Source organism: Epinephelus fuscoguttatus, linkage group LG5 (genome assembly GCF_011397635.1).
Source record: "Epinephelus fuscoguttatus linkage group LG5, E.fuscoguttatus.final_Chr_v1".
NCBI lineage: Eukaryota > Metazoa > Chordata > Actinopteri > Perciformes > Serranidae > Epinephelus > Epinephelus fuscoguttatus.
Genome location: NC_064756.1, coordinates 24891166 through 24914883, shown reverse-complemented (window position 1 = coordinate 24914883; position 23718 = coordinate 24891166). Strand labels below are relative to the sequence as shown.

General features: G+C 41.7%; 1 protein-coding gene across 5 annotated transcripts in view; it reads left to right on the top strand.

Moving 5' to 3' along the window:
• Positions 1 to 23718, top strand: part of schip1 (schwannomin interacting protein 1) — a 278638-nt gene that overhangs the window by 248887 nt on the left and 6033 nt on the right. For 4 of the 5 annotated variants that reach the window (XM_049576140.1, XM_049576142.1, XM_049576141.1 and 1 more), the window contains 3 exons: positions 15834 to 15952; positions 18787 to 18904; positions 19520 to 19717. In XM_049576140.1, the coding sequence (XP_049432097.1) occupies positions 15834 to 15952; positions 18787 to 18904; positions 19520 to 19717 (435 nt within the window). Of the gene's footprint in view, positions 1 to 8113; positions 8514 to 15833; positions 15953 to 18786; positions 18905 to 19519; positions 19718 to 23718 lie in introns of those variants that run through there. The other variant, XM_049576143.1, reaches the window with a different exon arrangement.

Sequence of the window (23718 nt, the reverse complement as noted above, 5' to 3'; positions counted from 1 at the left end):
CCACTTTATCTAACGAGGAATTGGGAGGCATGAAGGAGTCGTGATTAAAGGAAAAGCAAGTGCACCACAGCTGTACATCTGCTTTTCTATAACCAGCTCTGCTTTGGAAGAAAGTCTGCAATGCAGTGGAGAGATGGAGAGTGGGAACAAGCAGAGAGGTAGATGAAAGGCAAAAGAGATGAGCTGAATATGCCGGGGGAGGCATTGAGGGAGAAATATGGAGCTTCTTTGATGGGGAGAAGCAAGTGTAGAAGCAGGGAGCGATGCACGAATAAGCAGAGGAAGTGATGAGAGGGAAACATGAGGGAGATGGATGGGCCTTGTGGGTGCACTTCAAGTGTTTTAGCAACATGCAACATGAAAACTTGAGAGCCCAAATTCCATCCTCCAACAATTCCTCTGGGTTTGAATGAAGAAGTATTTTTGTGTGTGTATGCATTGGGAAAATGTGATTGATCTAGTATGTACTGCTGTTTTTCGTGTAGTCTTGCAGTTTCATGGTAGCTGAAGGGCTTTGAGTTGGGTGTGAACAAGTATGAGAACTCACCTCTCTGCCATTATCAACATTTATAAAAACCTGTGTGTGCATCCTCTTAATGCATGACCTTGGAAATTAATAAACTGCCCTCAGATCTCTGGTTAAGGATTTTTGCTGTTAACAAACCTCAAAAGAACTTGGTGCAGATTCTACATATCTGAATGTGCATGTCAATAGGGTGGATTTTCGCTTGTGTGGGTGTGGGGCCGTTTGTGTAACGGGATAAGGATTTCCTGCCATGTTTTGTGGCAGATAAAAGCGAGATGGAGTGACGGAAAGATGGCACGATGGAAGGAAAGAGCGGCAGATAACCAGAGAAAAGTGACGCCAAAGGGCTAGTGGAGACAGCAGATGAAAGGCAGAGATGAAATACTAACAGAAGAAGTATTGACAACACAGGCTGTGCAAAACGAAGACATGGGTTGGTAGAAAGGGAGAAATGACAGCAGCGTACAGCTTTCTGAGGCAGCTGAGATGATGCATGATAGGGGGAATAGAAAAAATAATCAGTTGAAATTCAGGGAGATGATAAAAAAAGTTTATTGACAACGGAGGGAGGGTGAAGGAGGCTGAGACTGCTTTAATGCGATGGATGTACTAGAAAAGCGAGATGGAGCGAAAAAGAAAAAGAACGAGAGTGGTAAGCGGAACAGAGGGTTCAGGCTCTGATAACAGTGACTCTCTAGAGGCCCCTCAATTAGACTGGTAACCTGGCAACCAGCAGGCAGACAGCGCCCCTCACACACATGAAACACACACACACACACGGAGGGATGGGAAGAAGCAAAGCACGATGGGGGAAAGAACAGAGGAATGGTGGAGGAGATGGAACAAGTGAGGGGTTTAATGAGGGGATAAAATGGACAGGGGTAAACAAATTAAGAGAAGAAAGAGGGCGGCAGGCAGGGTGTTGTCCCCGCAATCCTGTTTGTCTCCTGGGGCAGTGCATGTCTTGGGGCGATATCTGTTTTGCGTCATAGTTTTCCTCTACTTTAATTAAGGTTTGGTTCCCGTATGTCTGTCTTTAGCTGAAGGCAAAAAGGGGAGACAAGACAGAGGAGGGTGAAGAAAAGACACATGGAAAGCTTCTGCCCTTCCCTGTTTGCCCACAGCATAATGTCCGAGGCAAGCCCCCACTTAATGTCAGAAACCATTAGCCAATTAAGTCACAGGCTGACCCTGGGAGAACCAATAAAGCAACCATTTGGCTGATAGTCAAGCAAAACTGTCTATCGATTTACGCCATGTCAATCTTGCAAATAAACAATGAGGCCAGAAAGAGCACAAAAAAACTGCTCATCATTAGATCACAAGAATAACAAATCATCTGCAGCCAGCCTAATGCTGCTCTTCATTTTGTGGAGTGGGCTAAAAGCACAGAGTGTGTTTACCAGAGGCTGAGGTCTCAATATGTCATCCTGTTTTCAGATTCTCATGTAAATCTATAAATCTCACAGTGCCGTATTGCTGTCAGCAGCAGTACCAGCAGGGTGAAGGGTGATGGTGAGATTTATCTGCCTGGCCACAGCGTGTCATCCCGGTCCGTAGGAATACTGTCAGCTTGCCAAGGCCTCGGGAACTCTGACTGATCGGTGAATCCTTTCACACACAGTATCTGTGTGTACATGCGTGAGGATTTATGTTTGTGGTATGCATATATGTCTACAAGCTCAGTCAGTTTTTCATGCTCAACTGGAGAGGGGTGGAGGAGAGCTCTGGTGTCGGTGTAACAGTATATGAGGTGTGGCCTGATGAATTATAAATGAGGACTAGCAGTGCAGTAGATACCAGTGATGGATCATGCTGGAATGACAGAATTGATCATTAAGGCCTGATAATAAAGCAAAATGATGGAATTAGCGGCAAAATTAATTAGTCTAGTTTGCTGGGAAGAGGTTATAGCATGTAGCTCCATCGAAGGGCTCGTTTATACTTCCTTTACATACGAAAAATACTTCCATGAAGAACTTCCATGCATTCTTCATGTTGACGTAGATGAATCCACTAGTTGGAAATAGAGGACAGAGTCAAAAGTTTCTGACGACTACAAACATGGTGACGGTGAAGGAGGTCATAATAATGTACCTTTTAATGGAGCCAACGTTGCAGATGGCGGTGGTCTGTGAGGCCATTAAAGGCACTGCAAGATGTGGATGTGCTGTATCGTCATTGTTTTTCATGTCTTTGCCGTGTCCCACGGTCATGTCTTGCATTAAATGCGCTACACTACCGCCACGATTTCTGGTGATACTGCTGTATTTTGTCTGTGTAGTAAGCTTTCAGAAAGTGTGCACAAATACAGATGACATGAACGCAGACTACAGACAGAGGGCGTCTGATGCGTCCATATACGTATCTAACGTTGAGCACAAATGAGCCTTAAAGCCACAAATTGCCATTTTTACATTTCTGTTTATGTACAAAGTAAATAAACAAAATGTACCATAGTGAAGGCACATTGTGTTTACTTTGGACAGTGCCAAACTTCCTGTTTACCACGTCTCTCGTCATTAAGCTGAGCTAAGCTAAAAATGTCCCATCTCGAGCTCTAAAGTTAACACACTGGTATGAGATTCCCAAAATACTGAAATGTAGTACTATGGTCATATTTTAATCAGGACAGACCTATCAAAACATGAGAATGGAAATATTATAAACTGATGTATTCAAATAACTATTATTGTCACATCTAATGTTTTAAAAGCAAATGTGAGATTCTATCATGACATACATCTTGGGTGTCGTATTTTCTAGCCCTACTACCAAGTGGCGACCTCCAGGGCTGAAAAAGGTGAAAATGTCAAAAACTGCAGTTCCTCTAATGGCCACTTGAGGCTGGCTCCAGAAGCAAGTCCATCCCGATAGACTCCCATGTTAAAATGCTCAACTTTAAAGCAGAAATAAACATGTTTACAGCCAATTTCAGAGGGGGGACGTTTATGTAATCACTTGTTTACATTTTATTAAGACGTAAAGTTACACATTTTAAAGGGCGGGGCTGCTTAAGTGATAGTCTGTCTGCGAGGCATCACTAAAGTCTATGAGTCAGGTTCACCCCTTGCTCCTCCACAGCTCTACACAGTCATCCAAATATGGTCATTTGTGGCTCCAAAACACCAAGATGGTGACGGACAAAATGCAAAATGTGAAGCTTCAAAACGGCAGTCCATAAATCAGTGGGTGGCGTCACGGTAGCTTGTAGAGTACCTGTCGCCCTGGTATTCACACAGGTAAAACAAGACATACATTTAGTTGTAATCTCTGTATTAAATGCAATTTTTAAGATGCTGGATGGTGTGCGTAATGTGCTTTTGATTTTGTTTCACTGCACAGCGATGTAGAGGCATCCTATATCACACCTTCACTGTGCTTTAACCTTTTTTATGTTAGAGAAGAGTTCAGTTTGTCCTGATATTATATATATGATTTGCCAAAACTTCAACCCACCCGAACACCGGCCTCTGTGTGAGTTAGAAGATTTCCTGATGGGCTGCCCCATGCTCCTTTCGCAGCCCAATTTGTTTGGAACACAGAGCATCGCCATGGAGAAATTCTCACCACGTTGCTATGGTAGCAGCCCCCGTTCTTTCCTCCTCTTTCCAAAATAAGATCAGATCAGAGTCTGTAGCACTTTCCTTGTGTAAGTGTCAGTGCATGTGATCCGGTGTTATAATATCACACAGGCATAAACATTAGGAAAACACAAACCCATAAACAAGCACAGAGTGATAAAAAGAGCGAGAGCATCACGAGTGTAGGTGCATTGGTATCAACCAAATGCATGCTCACACACACATACACACACAGAGCGCCATTGGCCTTGGATTCCAGGCTTACAGTAGGTGCCAGGAACCCTCTCTCCCACAGTCACCCTCTGTTCACTTGGAACAAAAAGCCATTCTGTGTGTGTACGTCTCTCTCTTTCTCGCTGTCTCTCCTTCTCTCTGCCGTTTGCTCGCTCTCTCAGCTGACCCGACAGACGAGCATTAGGGGAATTAACCTGTGCGTGTGTGTCTCAAATATGCAGCTGAAACTATTCCCAGTCTTTGCCCTTGAACTGTAATTGTATGTATGTGTTTTTGTGGTTGTTTGGAGCTTTCCCCTTCTGGCTTGCCATGCATTGGTAACCCAGGTAACCCGTCCCTCACGACCTCCTATCCCATTTGTATCGGCACTGACTTCACCTTCACTATGAAGTCAGCCTCAGTAATGAGAATCAGCGGGGCAGACTCTGCCCCGCCCTTCCGCTGAAAACAGGCCACTCACAACTAACACCGGTTTTATTGGGTGTGTGTGTGTGTGTGTGTGTGTTGTCCCCAGCAGCAGCAGTCCAGTGTGGGTGGATTCAGGAGACAGCCAGACAATTCGCTGTACTCTACCCATAATCCTGAGGGATCAGCACTGAATCAAACCCACTTCCTATTTTTTCATTTGTGCGTGTGTGCGCATGTGTGTTTCTGTGTGCTTGTGTTAAAATGCTCTTTGATGTTATCATGCAAATGCATTATTCCCCCAACTGTCTTCATTTCAGATTTTTTTTTCTCTCTTTTCTCATCTCCTCTCTCTCAGCAGAGTAACAGATGAACGTGACTCATGTTCATCAGTATCAGTTGGCGTTCTCTTCCCTCTCGTCTTTCTCTTCTCATCTCTCATGCATACCCCGTTGTCCCTGGCTTGCTATTTTATTTCTTATCAGATATCCCTGTCTTCCCATTAGATCTCTGACTATTTAGAATGATTCATCTTCTGACTCGGTCTGTAGGTGGAGGGTTGATGCTTCAAAGACAGAATGACACAGTACAGAAGTTTTAACACTGCTTCAGGTTGGAGTTAATGTTTTGTGTATTTCTTCAAAGCTTATAATAGAACTTTTGTTTCAGTTTAAGTAGTTATATATCTAGTTACATGACAGATAGAGTGTATGTTTCATTCTAACCCTGCAGCAAGTTGTGCATGTGTGTGCATTGACTAAATGCTGCCTTTAAAGGTCTAGTGTGTAGGATTTAGTGGCACCTAGTGGTGAGGTCACAGACTGCAACCAACTGAAACTAATCCTGTGTGCCAAGCATGTAGTAATCTCTGTGTACAGATATCTGCATTTGTGTTAAGATTCTGTAGGTGGTACAAGGTTTCAGTATCTGAAGTTTTCTGATTTAAATTTTTAGTCCAAGTAGCGTTGGCCAATCATGTTTGAACAGCAGATACACACTGTTTAAGGAGGTAGAACATATTGAACAAAATGCAATTGCGGAAGACAGCGGCTATAGTCTGACGACAAGTTCGATTCATATTGGCTTTTCAAAAGTTTTTCTGCATTCATATGTAGATATCTGTTTATTGAGATTAGCTGAAATGACCAGTGCAAGAAAAAGGAAGTCTTGGCCTGAATATACGCTGGCTACACTGGATCAGCCTAAATTATAGACCTTCGCCCCCAGAGGCCTTAACATAATCAGACAATAGCCCAGGGGTCGGCAACCTTTACTGTTAAAAGAACCATATTTGGCCAAAAAAGAAAAAAAAATTCTGTCTGGAGCTGTAAAACATATTTGCGCCTCTTACACAGCCTTTTAAGTCAAATTTAGCCTATCAACATTACTAATAGATCTAAATGAGCATTCATTAATATGTTTTAACACAAGGTGGCTATTCTGCAGTGGGCTATTTTTTATTATTTGGTACTTTAACTTTGCAGTGTTTTAGATGAAAGCAAACAAAATAGTCTACGCACTATTCAATTCTCTATTTCCCCCTGAGACTTTTCCCTTTTTGGCTTTGGAATCCACAGCTAACCTAGGAAGGAAAACTAAAGACTACCTTAGCCATCGCCAGTGATGTTTTTAGAGGAAAAGGCCCCAGGCCAGAAATAAGATATACATTAACAATATGACGCACATCACTTTAGGCCTACAATGATACATGAAAATTAAAATGAATGAATTAAAGATTTGCATGCGGCACTGGAGCTGCAGGTTCCCTACCCCTGCAATAGCTAATGGGTTCCTAAATTGAGCATGTAGGAGAACTACGATGGCTGACACAAAAACGTTATTGGCCCTATCTAAAGCTAGTGTCTGATTTGTCCGTTTTGGGCCACTGTAGAAACATGGCGGACTCCATGGAAGAGGACCCGCTCTGTGTGTAGATACAAACGGCTCATCCTAAAGTAACAGAAACACAGAATCCTGTTTTCAGATCATTATAAACTAATGAAAACCTTTATGAATATTATTTTCCATTTCCTACACACTGGACCTTTAACTGAGGATAACTAACGATAAATCTGCAATGATAGTTGTTTGACATGCCTCAATACTGGTGCCAACATAATACCTGAGTTTTAGTACCAATGCCAGAACAATATTTCCTGAATACCTTACTTTTTGGAATCTAAAAAATAATATTCTTTGAAACTCTTAACTTTCATTTAACAAAATAAATCAAATTTCTGAAATGAATCAGTGCCTTATTTTGTCTCAACGCTAACTGGCTGCATAAAGATTGCCAAAAGAAATACAACTGGTACAACTGGCAAGAAAAATAATCATTAGTTGCAATCCCCATATCATTTAGTCATTACACAGTCAAAATTGTGATCCTCTGTTTTGGCACATATCAATTATGAGTTTAGCTCCACTTAAACATGGTAATGCTTTTCCAATTCTTGTGTGTAACCAGTTGATGGTTAGTGTGAAGTCATGTTCCCCTGCAGTGTGATCCCAGCAGCCATATGTGGACATAATTTTCTGTCTGGGCGGCTATGACAAATATATGAGTCACGGGTCGATAGTGTCTCGCTAAGATGAGATCATTACACACCGTGGAGAGCTCAGATTGAAAATGTAAGTCACTGATACAAGGCACAAGCAATCTCTGTGTATCTGAGTGAGTGACTTTGTGGGTATAGTATGTGTGTTTGTGTGCCAGACTAATGGTCCATTGTGCTCTGTCAGGGTTTATTTAGCTGGCCGGGGCTGTGGGGCTGCTGGCTTTGGAGTCCAGACAGGGCACTATTTTTACCTTAGCAGGAAGGGAGCACACTGCCTGCTCTGTTACAAAAACACTTTCACATTTCATTTTGCTTCAAATATGTAGGCTAATCTACATTTTAAGTTAATCTCCCTTTCACAAACATACACAGAATTGTAAGCCATTGGAGATAAGAGGGTTAGGAAGCTTAAAAAGAAAAAATCAGAAAGGAGTCCCGGGTGTAACAGAGGACGGAATAAATATAGACAGAGGGAGATAGTGTCCAGGAGAGATTCCAGACGCACCAGGAGACATCTAAACACACACACATGGGCACTGCTAACACAAATACAAAACGCACAATGCCATAAACACACACACACACACACACACACACACACACACACACACACACACACACACACTTTGGCTATCCCATGGCTGAGGTGTCTCTTTCCAAATGGGTTGCGAGCAGCTGCTGTCCTCACGTCAGGGCGTGAAAACGGAAAAAAACCACCAGTGTGAGTTTCTATCTCTCCCTCTTTTTTGCTGGCTCTGGCTGTGAGAGGCCGCCCTGACCAGAGAGAGGAAGGTAGGGAGGGTCTAAAGGGGCCTTACCTCTGACCATTGTGCTTTCACAGTCCTGTGGGAGAGGCAGAGGAAAGAGTGCAGTAGTCAGGAAGAGCAGGGAATTGAAAGAGAAACCGTGTCACAACATGTAAGAGAAAGATGAGGAGAAGCCACCAGTAGAGGAGTAGATTTTTTTGTATGTCTGTCAGACCGTTAGAGGGGTGAGTTTGCTGGAAATATGATGTGTACTGACTGGACTCAAGATCAGGAGTCGGTCGGGAGTAACCTACTGACTGGGGAGTAGAGAGAAAGAGACAGGAAGACAAGGAGGGTGGGGAGGATGAGGGAGGCACTGGATAATATGGATGGATGTGGAGGAGTGGATGATGTCATCAGGCAAACGTCCAGCCTCTACCTCAGTGATGACTACAAAGAGGTAAAGGACCACGTCGCGTCTTATTCCATGTTTCAGTTCATTGAAACTAATGCGTGCTGAGGGCTGCTGGAAAAACCACTGTGGTCAGTGGTAGTGGAATATTTTAGGTCATACATGTGATGCATTTTACTTTGATGGTTTGCTGTTTATGGTGTCTGCCAAGTATGTGAACACACACACACATATACAGCTACTTTTGTTTGTCATTTTAGGAAAAGCGCTTACTTCCTTTCTTGCAGAGACTTAGGCTGGCGGTCAATGTTGGGCCATCGGTGAGCATCTGTCACCCCAGTTTTTGCAGTGTGTCCCATACTGTTGGCACTAGTCGGCCCTTGTTGGCTTTTTTTGTCAGATACAGCTTGTTGAATTGACAGCAAAAATGGAAATCACGCTGATTCGCACCTCAGCTCAGTGCATGAGAAGAAAAACAGAAGTGAGGAAAGTAAACAAAAGACTTAAGTCAAGAGGGCATGATATCAAAACCAACTTGTTATACAAAGTGAGGTTTTTTTAGCCATAAAGCTCTGTAGCAGAAGAGGTTCATAATTGTTTGGGGGGTTTTTTCTACTAGTGCACAATAAATATTCTTGTAGCATCGGGTTGTGTTGTTAATGTGCTAACAGGCTAGCATCTTATATCCATGCTGTTGATCCAGTTTCCCTTTTTAATGACTAATGCAGACTACTGCCACCTGCTGATATGGAGAGTTATTTCCACTCATGCATGCACAGAAAGTACACACTAGTTGGCCATTGCCTGTCGTCTTTGCCTTGTGTTTAAGTGCAGCTTTTTAGCCGAGAAACAGGCGACGTGACACAACGCAGCAGTCATCTTTCATCACCACAAGTTCTTTGATGTCTATTCAGTGTGTCTGGGCCTTTAGATGATAATATCAATACCACTTTGTCTGTCTCTTGAATATGAAGCTGCAGCCAGCTGATGGCTACGTTGCTTAGCACGCAGACTCAAAGCAGGGGGAAACAGCTAACTTGGCTCTATAACAGTCAGCCAGCACCTCTAAAGCTCATTAATTAATATCATTTGCTCAGGGCATACCAAAGGCAGCTATTGTCTCTCTTTGGCAGAGAGATATATGAGCTGTCTCCCTCTGTTTCCAGTCTTTATGCTAAGCTAAGCTAACCGGCTTCAAACTGCACAGGCAGATATGAGAGCAATATTGATCTTCCCATCCAACACAAGAAAGCGAATATGCATATTTGTCCGTATTTGTTTCAAAGGGTTTCTTGTGTTGTGTGCAGCTTGATGTGGCTCAGCCCAAAGACTGAGGCTGACGTCATGCTTGAAAGTTGGGTATTAAAGCGCTTAGATATTTGGGGCAGAGCTATGACATAATGTTGTGAGTAACCGGGCTTTTATCCTTAAATCTGCTTCAGTCTTTGAGAGAAAAAAAACAACAGATTCCTCCACTGAATCTGTTCCCACAAATCCACAGTCGGGCCTTTAGTGTCTCCAGCTCAAATGTCACTTGGAGATCCATTGTCCTGTCTAAACCCACTTCATGCTCCCCATCTCTCCTCCCTCCCTTTGTCATTCTCGCCCCTTTTCTCTCTTTTTTTTTTTATCCCACCATAACCCTCCCCCACCTCTTTTACCACCACACACACACACTCTTGTAGAGCCCTCTACCTCTTGCTGAGTTGTTCTCTTCCAATCTGAGTGACAGGAGCAGCCTTGTACTGACCTGAGGCTGAACTGTGTGAGGGGTCAGAGGTCAGGTCCCTTATCTGGGATGGAATGTTGCACTGCCTGGGCAGACAGGTCTCAGATAGCACGAAAGGAGAAGACGGTCTGACACTCTCATACATTTTTAGCCGTCAAAGACAGAATGTAGACTTAAAGCATGTATACTTTAAGGAATAATTCGACATTTCCCCCGTTTACCAGTCTTTATGCAAAGATAAGCTCACCTGCTGCTGTCTGTAGCTATGTATTTAAGCTTAAGTGTCCGACTATGTCTTCAAATACTATATACTTTAGACTATATTTACAGTAGTATGTACAAGGAGATGCAGTTTTAGTCAGACCTAAACCTGCAAAAACATCTGTGTGGCCCAAGAAGCTACTCAGCACAGTCAAAACACACACATGCACAAACACACACACAGAAGACACAGTGACCTTGTATTTGTTTTCAGAGCTGTGAGCTCAGCAGCAGCTCTCTGTCAGGCCTGGAAAACATATCAAAGTGAAGCTTTCCCAATTCTCTCAAACACACATGTCATGTTTTTCACTGCTTCACTTAAAAGCACACACAGCCTGGACTCAAAAGACCTGGTATTTATGAATATATGTGTGTGTGTGTGCTTGTGTGTGAACAGTGGGTTCTTGTGTTGAACTAGGGAGTGAAGTATCGCTGGTGAAAAGCCTCCATTGTGTAAAAAAGGGGAGAACACTCAAAGAGGAATGTAGGGAAAAAGATGAAAGAAGTATTAATAAATAAAGAGGTGAGACTTGTTTAAGCATAGGTTGAAAATCCATAGGCATGCAGAGACACACGTATCTACACACAGGCTACAGGAGCCCGCAATTTGGGGAGGACGCCTTTTGTCAGCACAGATAATTAAATTCATCTTCCTCCTCTGATAATGATTTTCAGGGAAGATTTGAGGGCTCAAAACAAGCACCCTGACGTCCATTGCCAGGGCTAAATCGCCCTCTGGGTCTGTCAGATGAATGGTTGTGGAATGGAATGGTGCAGGAGTGGAGGAGAAAATGTCTTTGTCAATGAGGGTTTTTCAGTCGAGGAAATTGCTTGGTGAATTTTAGGAAAAACACAAATTAGCCCAATTGTGTTCCTCCCAATCTAATTTGGACGGTGAGGGCCTTGGCGCTCAAGGCCAGGAAATGAGGGAGGTAGTTAGGACTGTCACTCATTCTCTCTCCGCTCTTTCCCTAATGCATCTTAAAACATTACTGCAATTGATTAATTTTCCATGTCGTCACTGTGTGGAAACTCAATTTGCCTTTTCAGGATTTTATAAGACTATATAAGACGCTCCAGCAGTAAAATTACCCAGGAAAGCACACAGAGGAGTTACACTAATGTTTCATTCCTATTCATTTGAGTGAGCGAGCCTATCAGAGGAGTCAGAAGTTTCCAGCCTTGTGACATGCAACGTTTGCAATTCATTCATCCCAAACTAAAATTGAGAAGTCACACCTGTTTTGAGATTTTTATGATAGCACATACAAATTTAAAAAGACAAGAAGACAAGATAGAACATGAGATATTGGATGATAAAATAAGGAGTGTAGAAAAGGAAGGAGAGGCAGGATCATGTATTTACTACCCATTTCGCACCTCCACCCCACAGTGGCATATTCCACACCTTTGTAAATGGTTTATGGGGCTTCTGTGATGACTGTTTCACCACACACAGCCCACCCATACACACACACGAGCACACAACACAAACATGTTGTCTAACAGATGATTTCTATATAAAGACAGGACGTCGTGTTGTCAGGCAGGTGTGCGATGCAGAGATAATGTCAGTGAGTAATTGGTTATTCCATCAACGGAATATGAAGTAGCACCTATTTTGCTTTTAGTTTGTCATTGTTCCAGTGAAAATGCCAAACATTTCTTTCTTTTACATGAAGATTTGCTGCTTTTCTCTGTTTTATATGTTGTAAATTGAATATCTTTGGGGTTTTGGATGTTTTTCAGACAACACAAGACATTTAAAGATGTCAACCTTTGGTAGATAAACAGATTTCTGACTGAAGGATTCATCAGCCTTAGTGTGATTGACAATTACCAATAGAGGCAATGCATTTCAACTTAAATTGCTCACTGCTCACCCACCTTATGTAAAGGGATAGAACAAGCATGACTAGTATGATTAATACTGAGCGGTCTGTTTGAACATGTGTCCTCATGTTGTCTATATAACGTTTATATAAATCACCAATATTATCCAAAGATAGTTACACGTTAGTTTGTCCTTGAGGGCTGATGAGCCAGTGGCAGTGTTGTTCATTTCAGATCGTTGCAGCAGCATATGCTCTGTGTTCTGCCTCATATATTTAAACAACTCTCAACTCTGATCACTGGACGTAAAATGCAAGATGCTAGAAAGCCGATCTCATGCTGTTCATGGCCTGGTTTAAAGTGAGTTTTTTGATAGTAGTTGGAAAACTTTTTAAAATTTTGAATGGGCGTGCGAAATTGTTGACCTGTTCAGGTAGTTAATTAAAGGTAAACCATGCAGGATCATCGATTACTTGTAGTAAACAAACCTTCCAGTGAAAGTGAAAGTGAAAGTAAAAGCCATCCCCAGGTTCACTCTTGTTAGGTGTTTGGCCTTACTGTGTTTCGGCGCTGTTTCTCTTGGATATGTGCTGCTTATGGTCCGGCACCTGGGGTTTCATTTATTAAACAGTGCATAGGATCCATACTTTGTACAATCAGGCTTCCACCTCACCAACTGCATCGCCAATTTCCTGTCTCCAAAATGTTCTTAAGCATGGGTCAAAGTTTCTCCCATCAACTCTGTTTTTATAGATCACAATTTCTCTGTGGGAAGTGGTGTACGCCTCATTTAGGCCTAGTTTTATGCGTAGGCAATGTTTATAAATGAGACCCCTGGTGGCTTCATTTTAGAAAGCCCTGACCTCACCTGAGCACTGTAGGGTACAAGCACATAAACGTCCTGTTTTTTTTTTTTTTAGGAAAATCCTGCATAGTATATCTTTAAAAAGCTGTGAACACCTGCTGGAGATGTAGCCGTGACTTTCTCCAAGTTAACCCATCTCTACATTGATTTCTTCTTATGTGGGAATTTACTTTTTTATTTGGAGGGAGTTGGGCAAAGTAAATCACTGTATGTCTTCACAGCAACACACAACCCTCTATCAGCGAGTGTGTGTGGTCCGTTTCAAAACCAAGCTGTAAAGTTTATAGTGATGCTGTGTGATTACTCAGTATTCTGATGCAAACGTCCCTTGAGCCTCCCTGGTTGTGTCACACCTTTTTGTTTTTTTCTCAGACCTCAATTCACGAGGGGGAGCAAACGGTTAACAATGCTCAGTGAACCTGCTGCTCCTGGTTTTTGTCTTTGCTCGGAGCAGCTGTTCTGTGGAGTAACGTAACTGACAGTGTGTCAGCTGTGTTGCATGATTGATGTATATAAATGTGTGTCTGCCCTGCACTGTACCGCACAGGCTGCCGTTGAGCCTCTGAAGCAATGAAATGAAACTCTCAAGTGTGTTCATTTGACTCCCCAGGCCATCTTTCAAACACACACACACACACACACATTGACACACACACATATACAGGAGCAGTGCCAGGTCCAGTCCTCTACGTGCCAGTGTGTGCTGGCAGCCAAGTGCGTCTTGCGGGCTCTTGTGTGGAGTGGGATTATGTTAATTTGTCCTTGGTGGAGGCACTCTCACCAACGCCTGCACACAATTGTCAGGAGAGACAAACAGAGAGAGGGGAAAGGAGGGAGCGAAGGAGTTGAGAAAACGAGTGGGAGAAAAGGTGAAGCAATTTGGAGAGGGAAGAACAGAACGAAGAGCAGGGAGATAGAGGAATAGGAGAGGCCTAAGGCTGACGAAGAGAAGCGGAGATGGAAGGAGATGAGTGGAATCGGGAATAATGAGGAGGAGTGAGAAAGACAAACGACTGGTGAGGCTGAATCAAGGTGGGTAAAAAAAAACAGTGAATGTGAGGAAGAGAGATAGATGAGGAGGGTGGAAGATGTATGAGGGAGTAAGTGGTGAGGGAAAGAAACCGATTCAGAGAGGAAGGATTGCTCACCACCTTCTCACCTCGATTCTTCTCTGCTTTTTTGTCATTTTGACTTTATTCCATAGTAAAAGCAGAGTTACAGACTTGTAATATGAGGGAAGAGAAAAAAAATGAGGTCTCTGGTCACTGATGCTGCTGTTACACTGTATACATCTTAATAATTTAGCTATCAAGCTCCAAGGTGTAAAGCGATAACATTTGACATCACAAAATGGCTGACAAGTTACAAAAGAACACATGAAACGAGGGGTTTGGGGTCCTCTGCCAGAATTTTTTTTAGCATCAAACACTTAATTTCCTGCATTCTGGTGATTTTTATGCACCAATTTGTACCTTTTCTGCATCAGTATCTTTAATTTTGTCAAAACAAAAGTCCTCTGCTACTAACATTTACTTTTATTGAAGGGGACAAATGCAAATATTCTAAATATTGAGAGGGACCTGTCCCCTGTGAACCCTCTGAAATCTACACCTATGCTTTGCTGTAAAAATTAACCAGCAAAAAAGGTTGGGAACCAATAACTAAGACCTCCAAACTTTCCCATAGCTCACAACATGTAACACTTTCTTTCCTAAAACTTTCCTCCTGTCCTTCAGGCCCACTTGTCTCTGTTTGTGAGAGGGACAGGACTCACTGCGGTGTTTAGACTTCCCGTGTGTCTTTTGCTGAAAGAAGTCCTTCCAAAGTCGTGACAGAATGTTTGTGTGCAGCAGCAGCAGCGTGTGCAAAAAAGTGCCACAGAGAATTTAACTCCCGTTCCCATTTGATTAGAAACAGTCTGAGTCGCTCATTAGTTGTTTGCACCTCAGTTGGATGTGTTTACCTGCTATCAGCACAGACGAGACATCCTACGGGGACTGGTGTGTGTGAGCGTGTGTGAAGTGTTGCCAAAGCTGAAGCTGCGCTGAGTTAGGGATTCGCGATTGGGAGGAGGCCAAGCGAGATCGACTCTGGACTTGTGTAACATTTGGATTCTTGCAGATTTAAGCATGTGTGAAACGGCTATCACTGCTCTTCCTCTGGAGTTTACTGTAAACTTAATCCTGTGTGAGTCCTGTATGTGTGTGTGTGTGTGTGTGTGTGTGTGTGTGTGTGTGTGTGTGTGTGTGAGAGAGAGAGTGTGTGGGCATTGAAGTGCTGGTTGTTCTCTGAGACAACACCACCACCTGCTTGTGACTTCTGGTAATGCCAACTTGTAATGATCCCTGCTCTGATTTTGTTTTTTCAGCTGACACCACACTTTGTATGAGAGCTTGTTAGGATAACTCTGAAGCTCCTACTGCAAATTAAGAGGCTGCTATTATTAAACTTGCACCCGTGATTTGGACTGTCAGAACGTGCTCGGGGTAACTTCTGTTTTTGCATACAGCCAGTCATGTGTGAGGGGGAAATATAGCATGCCAGGAAACTAGAGGCTTTGAGGAAGGTACCTAATCCCCACCAGCCTGACTCTGACCGCTGACCTTTCTGTGAAACTACAACATGAGTTATCGAAAAGATCGTAAAAAGGTAACCTTATCTTATTGATCTTCCGTCGCAGGCCCAAAAGAATGAGAGGGAGTCTATCAGGCAGAAGTTGGCCCTGGGCAGTTTCTTTGACGATGGGCCGGGCATCTACACCAGCTGCAGCAAGAGCGGCAAACCCAGCCTATCCTCACGGTAAGACCTCTGACCTCTGACATATTACTTCACTCTTAAACAACAAACATGTGACTTTGTGTGGTCTCATAATTTACAGAAGGATGTAATAAAGGTAGATCCTACACAAACGTTTAATGACGAATATACATGAATTTCAACACTATACAGAAACTGAAAAACTGAAGGGTAAACATTTAGATTTACTGCCATGGGTATCGATAAAGAAAGGACAAACAGTGAGGAAGAGAATGATAGGAAGCAGACAGGATTTGTGCAGCGTGAATGAGCCATACACAGTCAGCCCTTGTGGCTCTCACTTCCCCAGAGACACACACACACACACACACACACACACACACACACATACACACACATACACACACACAGACGCTACTACCACCTCCTACACTGTACCTTACTGGAACTAGATGTTCTGTAAACACTCAAGTGCTCTTTGTATTCCTGTGATTCGCATCACGTGGACTTCTCAATATTGCTGCAACAGATTAATGACTGATTGTGATGCTTGATGCCTCAAGATGACAGTAACGTGTGAAAATATGATACGCTTGTCTGAGGTGGCAATGACACGAAGAGGTACCGTCGATATTTGAGAATTTCGCAATCAGATACACCAGCTTTTTTTTTTTTTTTTACAAAACAACACATGAAACATTTTTTTATAAGGATCCCTTACATGTATTTCTTTTTTTAAGAACTGTGGAAAAATTAACCCCTGCGCACCATCTCCAAACCACAAAATGAATTAATTTGAATGCGTATAATTATACTCTTCGCTGGAACTTCTGTAATCTTCAGTTGTTAAGATCTGCGACCAAGATATGTGCTGACAGAGTGAGACATTTTATAGTTAAAAGATAAACCAAACAAACCGAGACATTCTCTGTAAATGCTCTCAAACGTATCTCGGGGATTTCTGTCCTGCAGTTTCATTCTACTTGTCAGCTGACACATTTACCAATATTAATGCTAATATATGTGCAGAACACTTATAATAGCAGATATATTAATCAGGCTCTACACTAAAGAGGCATCACGCTATATAATTATGAAAATAAAAATAATAATACAATGGATTTATATAGCACTTTTCAGGATACTCAAAGACGCTTTACAGAGAGCAACAACATTAATCCAAAAAAATGAATTAGAATAAATAAATAAATACGAATAAAACAATTCCATATATCAGCTGCAGTGTTGTCAATATACTATATAATATAAATATTTATTTACCAATACATATCAATTCTCAGTATTCAAATCAGATTAGGTACTCATTACTCATCACTACATTTTCTGCAGCACTGATACACCGTCGCACTTTCTCGCTCTCTCTTATTGATAATGTTTGCTACAGTCTGCTGTTCTAACCAAGAAAAAAAAGTCATCATTGTCAAGTTATAGCTTTGATATATTTATCTATTTATACCCCCATTTCAAATTTTCCCTGTGGTATTAAAAATGGCATTGAATAATAATAATAATAACAATAATGATCAAATAGTAAACTGTATTTACTATATGGCACCTTTCATACAAAAATTATGGCTCACATGAAAATAGACATAAAAAAATCGATAAAATCATAGAGTTGTAAAACTTTAAATCATAAATCTAGTAAGATTTTGAAAGAGTTGCAGCAGTGTGAAGCATAGATAGAAAGGAAAAGCGTAAAAAGAAAGTTTCAGACCTGTATCAAGAAGTCAGAGCTACTTTAAAACTAAAGTGAACAGCCACGTTTTTAGCTGTCTTTTTAAAAGCTGGCTTCCCTGATATCTTTGGGTAAGGTGCTCCATAGCTTTGGGGCGACATTGACCAAGGTTGCAATCGAGATCTTCTTCCGGCTGTTGCTGGGAACCTCCAATAAACCAGCAGCAGGTGATCGCAGTGTGGCAAATAGTTAACAAGGGAGTTAGCCATATAGCTCGGTCTCAGCCCATGTAGGGCTTTGTATACAAGGAGCCTTAAAATCAGTTCTAAATGTAACAGGAAGTCAGTGCAGAGCAGCTAAGACTGGCCTGATTTGCTTTCTCCTTTTGGCTCTGGTTAATAATCGATATTCAATATTCAATAGAATTGAATATCGATATTTTTTCAAGGTATTGTATTGAAATTTGAAATTCCAGCATCATGACAGCACTAATCAGCTGCTACTTGTCAGAAAACTTAGTAATCAATCTATTAAATTCAAGTTACAGGGAGGTTTTGATGCTGCCTCCCCCGGAAAACAAGCAATCGACCACTCAGGTCCTATTTTTATCGGGACTGATTGGATCTTTGCTGTGTAATCAATCAGCTCTGTTTGTAATTACTGCATTGAATAAGCAGATTATTGATCCACGCTGGGCCGGATCAACACTGAGTGATATTCTGCAGCTCCATGGCACACAGACACCCCCACAGGTCCCAGGCAGAATGGCTCAGACCTACCGGAGGCTTCCTGGATCGATCCATATTGAAGACAAGAGGGGAGATGATTAAAGACACAAGCCCTCTTTAATTCTATCCTCAGCCAGGGCTTTGCTCTGGTGGTGAAGGCAGCTAGCATCTATTAGGATCTTCTCTCCCATTTTTCTTAATTTTTGTGCACATTTTCTCTCTTGAACACAGGGTATAGTGCAGACAGTTTGGTGTGCACTCTCGAAATCCTTTATTGAGGCAAAGCACTTTGTTGAACTCATCATACGTCATTTGTATTAGCAGCAGTGCTGTCTGTTTTGGCCCTGGTCCGAGTCAGTTAGTGCAGAAAAAGCCAGACTCTTATCTGTATTTATGCTAATATTAACATATCGTCCCCTGTTTGAATCCATCTCTGTCTCTCCCTGCAGACTGCAGAGTGGGATGAACCTACAGATCTGTTTTGTCAATGACAGTGGCAGCGACAAGGACAGCGATGCAGATGACAGCAAGACAGAGACCAGTCTGGACACACCTCTGTCCCCCATGGTACGCACCGATGTCCACATTTGCAGAATTAAATCTTGAAATCACTACATGTAATGTGAAATGTGTATTACGATATACAGGGTTGACAGTGTGAAAGTGATAAAGCGTAAAGATCCGATTGTGTCAAAGTGAGATTGAGACAGAATAAGAATGAAAGCAGTGAAACGGGGGACGTATTCATTATGAATCAGACAGCCAGCGGTTAAGTCGCTCTATGAATGTCTTTGCTCATGTTTTCTGGCCTGTTAACCAATTCACAGGCAGCAAATGAGAGGTGAATTGGAATGTGCTCGCCACGGCCATGGATGACTGGCCACATTAACCTTCCGTCAGCCTGAGACACGTTTAACAGAAAGAGAGGGAGAAAGAGAGAATTATCATCTCTTTACATGTTCATACATGTTTCCTCAGATCCTATTTGATGTTCAATAACGCTGCTGCCAGCGTGTAAAATCTACACACCAAAATGCCAAGATACATAAACATTAATCCTCTGGCCTCGCCTTTCTCGTCTTTTCTCCCTCATTTCTTATTCTGTTCATCGTGTCTGCCGTATTTTATCCCACAATGTTGTCCGTTCTCACTCTTCCTTCTCCCACCACGTCCTCCCTGCAGTCCAAGCAGAGTTCGTCCTACTCGGACAGGGACACCACAGAGGACGACTCTGAGTCTCTGGAGGACATGGACTTCCTGAGTCGACAGAAGAAGCTGCAGGCGGAGGCCAAGCTGGCCCTGGCTATGGCCAAACCCATGGCCAAGATGCAGGTGGAGGTGGAGAAACAGAATCGCAAGAAGTCACCAGTGGCCGACCTGGTCAGTGCCAGAATTATACAGTAATGCTGCCTTTGATTGTGAAGGTTTACATCTAATAAGAAAAACTTTTCCAGAACAAAAGGGGAATATTGGTGAATATTCTGTATGATTCATGTACATTTGACCTTACAGAATTATTGCAAAGGTGACCAGGGCAGAGAGTGATACACTAGAACTGAGAGATCCATTGATTCATAGGGCGCATACTTTAAGAGAAGAGTTACTCCAACAAAGGACAAAGGCAGCGTTGCAGTTTCAAGCTTTTGGTTTTACTTTAAATGAGTATGTTTATATTAACAATGGATCACATGACTGCTGGTATGTGAAAGGGGTTTCTTGTAGTGATGAACTCACAGCAAATTATTATGCGACTGTCGTTCCCCTTTTCTTGACAGAGCTTTATAGTATGTCTCAGCTCACTGTTTAGGTTTTCCGGCCCACAGTTTTACTGTTGCGGTCCGTACTCTTTGCTCTCATCCGTGTAGTTTTTGGCAGACAAGTAGCTGTTTTCAAAGCTAGTGATGAGCTGGTGAGAAATGTGGAACATTTAGCAGTTAAAGAGCCAGGGATTTTTCTCAGAGGTTTGTGGAGAGGAGAGTGAATATTGGACTTATATTTGCCTGGTGGCCAGAAACTCGAAATGAATTCTGCTCTCTCTACTTGCTAAGGAGTTTGCTATATTAATCAAGAGGTGATAATGTTAGTGTCATGTTGCTTGTGTTTTCCCTGCCCCCAAGTGGCCAAACATTGGTTACTGCAGGTTAAAAGGCACCATCATCTTACAGTATATCTGCTGGTGGCAAACAGCTTCTTTACTCTGATCAGATATTTCAGTGTTTTGTATATGACTGCACATTATTTGACATCACACTTGGTGATTTTAAAGCAAAACCAAAAGCTTTAAACAGCAAGTATTCCTCTTTTTGTTGCCTTAACTCACATTTAATATAATTTTGTCCATTGCTTTTAACAGTTTTAGAACGAAATGCCAGACGTATTATGGTCGACGTGTGTCATGTAACACTCAATATTTCTTATAACAAATTTCCATCATTTGGTCCATTAGTCAAAGCGTGTGAGAGTAGATGGGTGGGCTGTGTGTGATGATGTCACAGGAAGCCTCCTCCTCTGTTCCCATCCTTCCTCTGCTCCCATTTAGAGGAAGGAAGGTGATGACGACCCTGCTCATCATTATTTCATCCGTTTTCATCTGCCTCACTGCCTCTGCGGGAACACACACACCAACACACCCACAATGTCAGACTCACACACACCATATTTCCACCCGTACTTGCAGGCAGAACCGCTTTACTTATTCAGAGAAGAGAGGGGCAGCTCGGCCTGGTCCATCTATAATTCATACGCCGGAAAGCATTGACTTTGGTGTTTAGGGATGTAGCAGTGCTCAGCAGTCAGAAGACATCACTGTCACATCCGGACTGAACACACAGTGAATATTAAGATGTATTAAGGCTACAGCTGCCAGCCACAACACCAGAGATCTATTAAACTGAAGGTGTGGTAAATGCTCCCCTAGAACAGGGATTCCTAACCAGGGGCTACTTCTGAAGTTGCCTGGGATACATGAAAGGATTGTGGAGTGCCTCAACAAATGTGAAAAAATAGAAATAATAAATTGATGAACAAAATATACAACCATGCAAATAGGATTACAAACTGGTATAATGCTGGCCTTCAACAAGCTGAGTCAGTTCTAACACCTTTAACTCACATGTTGCCACAGAAACTGCATGAAATAGTTAGCTAAAATTAAAGGACAAGCTAAGAGAGGATAAACATTTGAAATAGCTAAAAAAAAATAAAAGAAATAATTACCTAAAATTAATGAAATATTTAGTTAAAGGAAGTGTATATATGGTTGAAATAGTTACCTAAAAGTTATGGATTAACCGTTAAAATTAATAGCTAGAAGTAGTGCGTAAAAAGTTTAAATAATTAGCCATATATAACAGATAAACAGTTGATGTCATAAGGTAAATATAATAGATAAATGGTTTAAACAATTAGCTAAAAATAGTAGATAAATTGTTTAAACAGCTAGCTAAAAAATAATGGATGAGTGAATAAAGCGTTTAGCTAAAATTAATAGATAAAAGGATAAAATAGTTAGCAAAAAATAGTGATAAAATGATAAAACAGCTAAATATAATTTTTAAAAATGGTAAAATTGGTTAGCTAAAATATAATATGAATGGTCAAAATGGTTGCTAATAATAACAGATAAATTGTTAACACAGTTAGTTAAAAATAAAAGATAAATGATTAAAACAGTAAGTTAAAATGAATGAATAAATGGTTTAAATGGTTGGCTAAAATTAATATATGAATGGCTAAAATGGTTAGCCAAAATGATAGATAAAAGATTAAAACAGTAAGCTAAAAATAATGGATAAATGTTGTAAATGTTTGGCTAAAAATAACAAATAAATGGTTGACTCAGTTAGCTAAAAATAATATATGAGTGGCCAAAATGGTTAGCTAAAAATAACAGATTAATGGTTAACACTGTCAGCTAAAATTTTGAATAAAAGGATATAATAGTTAGTTAAAATTAATGGATAAATGTTGGTTAAAATACTTGGTAAGCCATTGAATTATGTGAATATCTGAACAGTTGAAATAATAAGATAAAAATAATGGATTTAGTTGCTATGATTAGTAGTAAGTGATGCATTAATGGTTGAAAGATCCAATGTCTACCTCTCGTGGTGACAATTAAACTGACAAAATTTGAACAATCCACTTAACGTAGTGTTTCTCAACAACCACATTAAATCAGTTAAAATGAACACATTTGAAACATGACGGGTGGTGTCAGTGAAGAGGTGCTTGAGTTCATCTGATAAAGAGATGAGAGCTTACGTCAGACAAAAAGGCTAGAACAATCACTCTGCTGTTACTGCTGCCAGTTGGTTTAATTCACTTCCAACTAAACTGGATTGTCCTAGCCGCTCGTCAAGGACAAAGATTGGGAATTCGGCCAGAGCGGTAAGCCTGCATCCAACTGTCTGTCTGTGTGCTGAGAGTAAATCTGTACACACAGAATCACTGAGCAAAAGCAAGAAAGCCATCAACGGAAAGAAGGGGGAGAGACTGAGATTCTACTGTAAAACCTCAAGTCCGAGAGGTGTTAGTAGTTCCTCATTTTGATATTGAGTCATTGCTGGGGGTTTATTTGCTAGTATTGAATACCCAGGCACTAATTAGTTATTTAGAAATATGATCAGTCTGCCACAGAAACTCACACAGCGGTCAGCGGGTTGGCCTGTTGAGTCAGGACCAACACCAATCTACAACCTTCCCCACTCGCTTTGTCTTTGACATCACATCTCTCTCTATGTCACTCTTCAGTCACCGCCTCGCATGTGTGTGTCCAGTCACTCGAAACTGAAACTGTCACATGGAAGAGCCTCAAGTACAGTTGCATCAGTGCCAATGTGAAAGTGAAAGAGGGGTGAAAAACTAGCAAGGAGAGCCAGCAGCCAGACGCCCACACGCACAGACACTTAGAGTGTGGCACATGCAAAGAGGGAGCGCTCACATTTTCTCACCTGCTGTTTGTGAAGACTGGAGATGAAGTGGGAGGGAGACAGAAAATGGGTGTTGTAGGGAAAGAGAAAGAATGTGGACCGGTTGGATAGGAGTGTTGACAGAGGGAGAGTCTGGTAAACAAAAAGCAGATTATCTGCCCGTTTGTGGCTGAGAAAGCACACACAATGCTTGGTGATTGTACTGCGTGTTGTCGCCACACTTGGAAGTTGACTGAGAGCATGAAGCAACTGCTGGTGGCAATGGGAGTCATAAACACATACACAAAGCCAGCAGAGACGCTGGAGAAATTAGGATTCAAGGTGATACTGAAAAGTAAAAGCTCTGTTTGGAGCTATCTCTGCTCAGGTACTTGGTAGTACAATAATTGTCCTAAATGCAACTACAAAACTTCCAGGAGGCTGCGTTATAAGGAAGCCTTTCATTTTCAC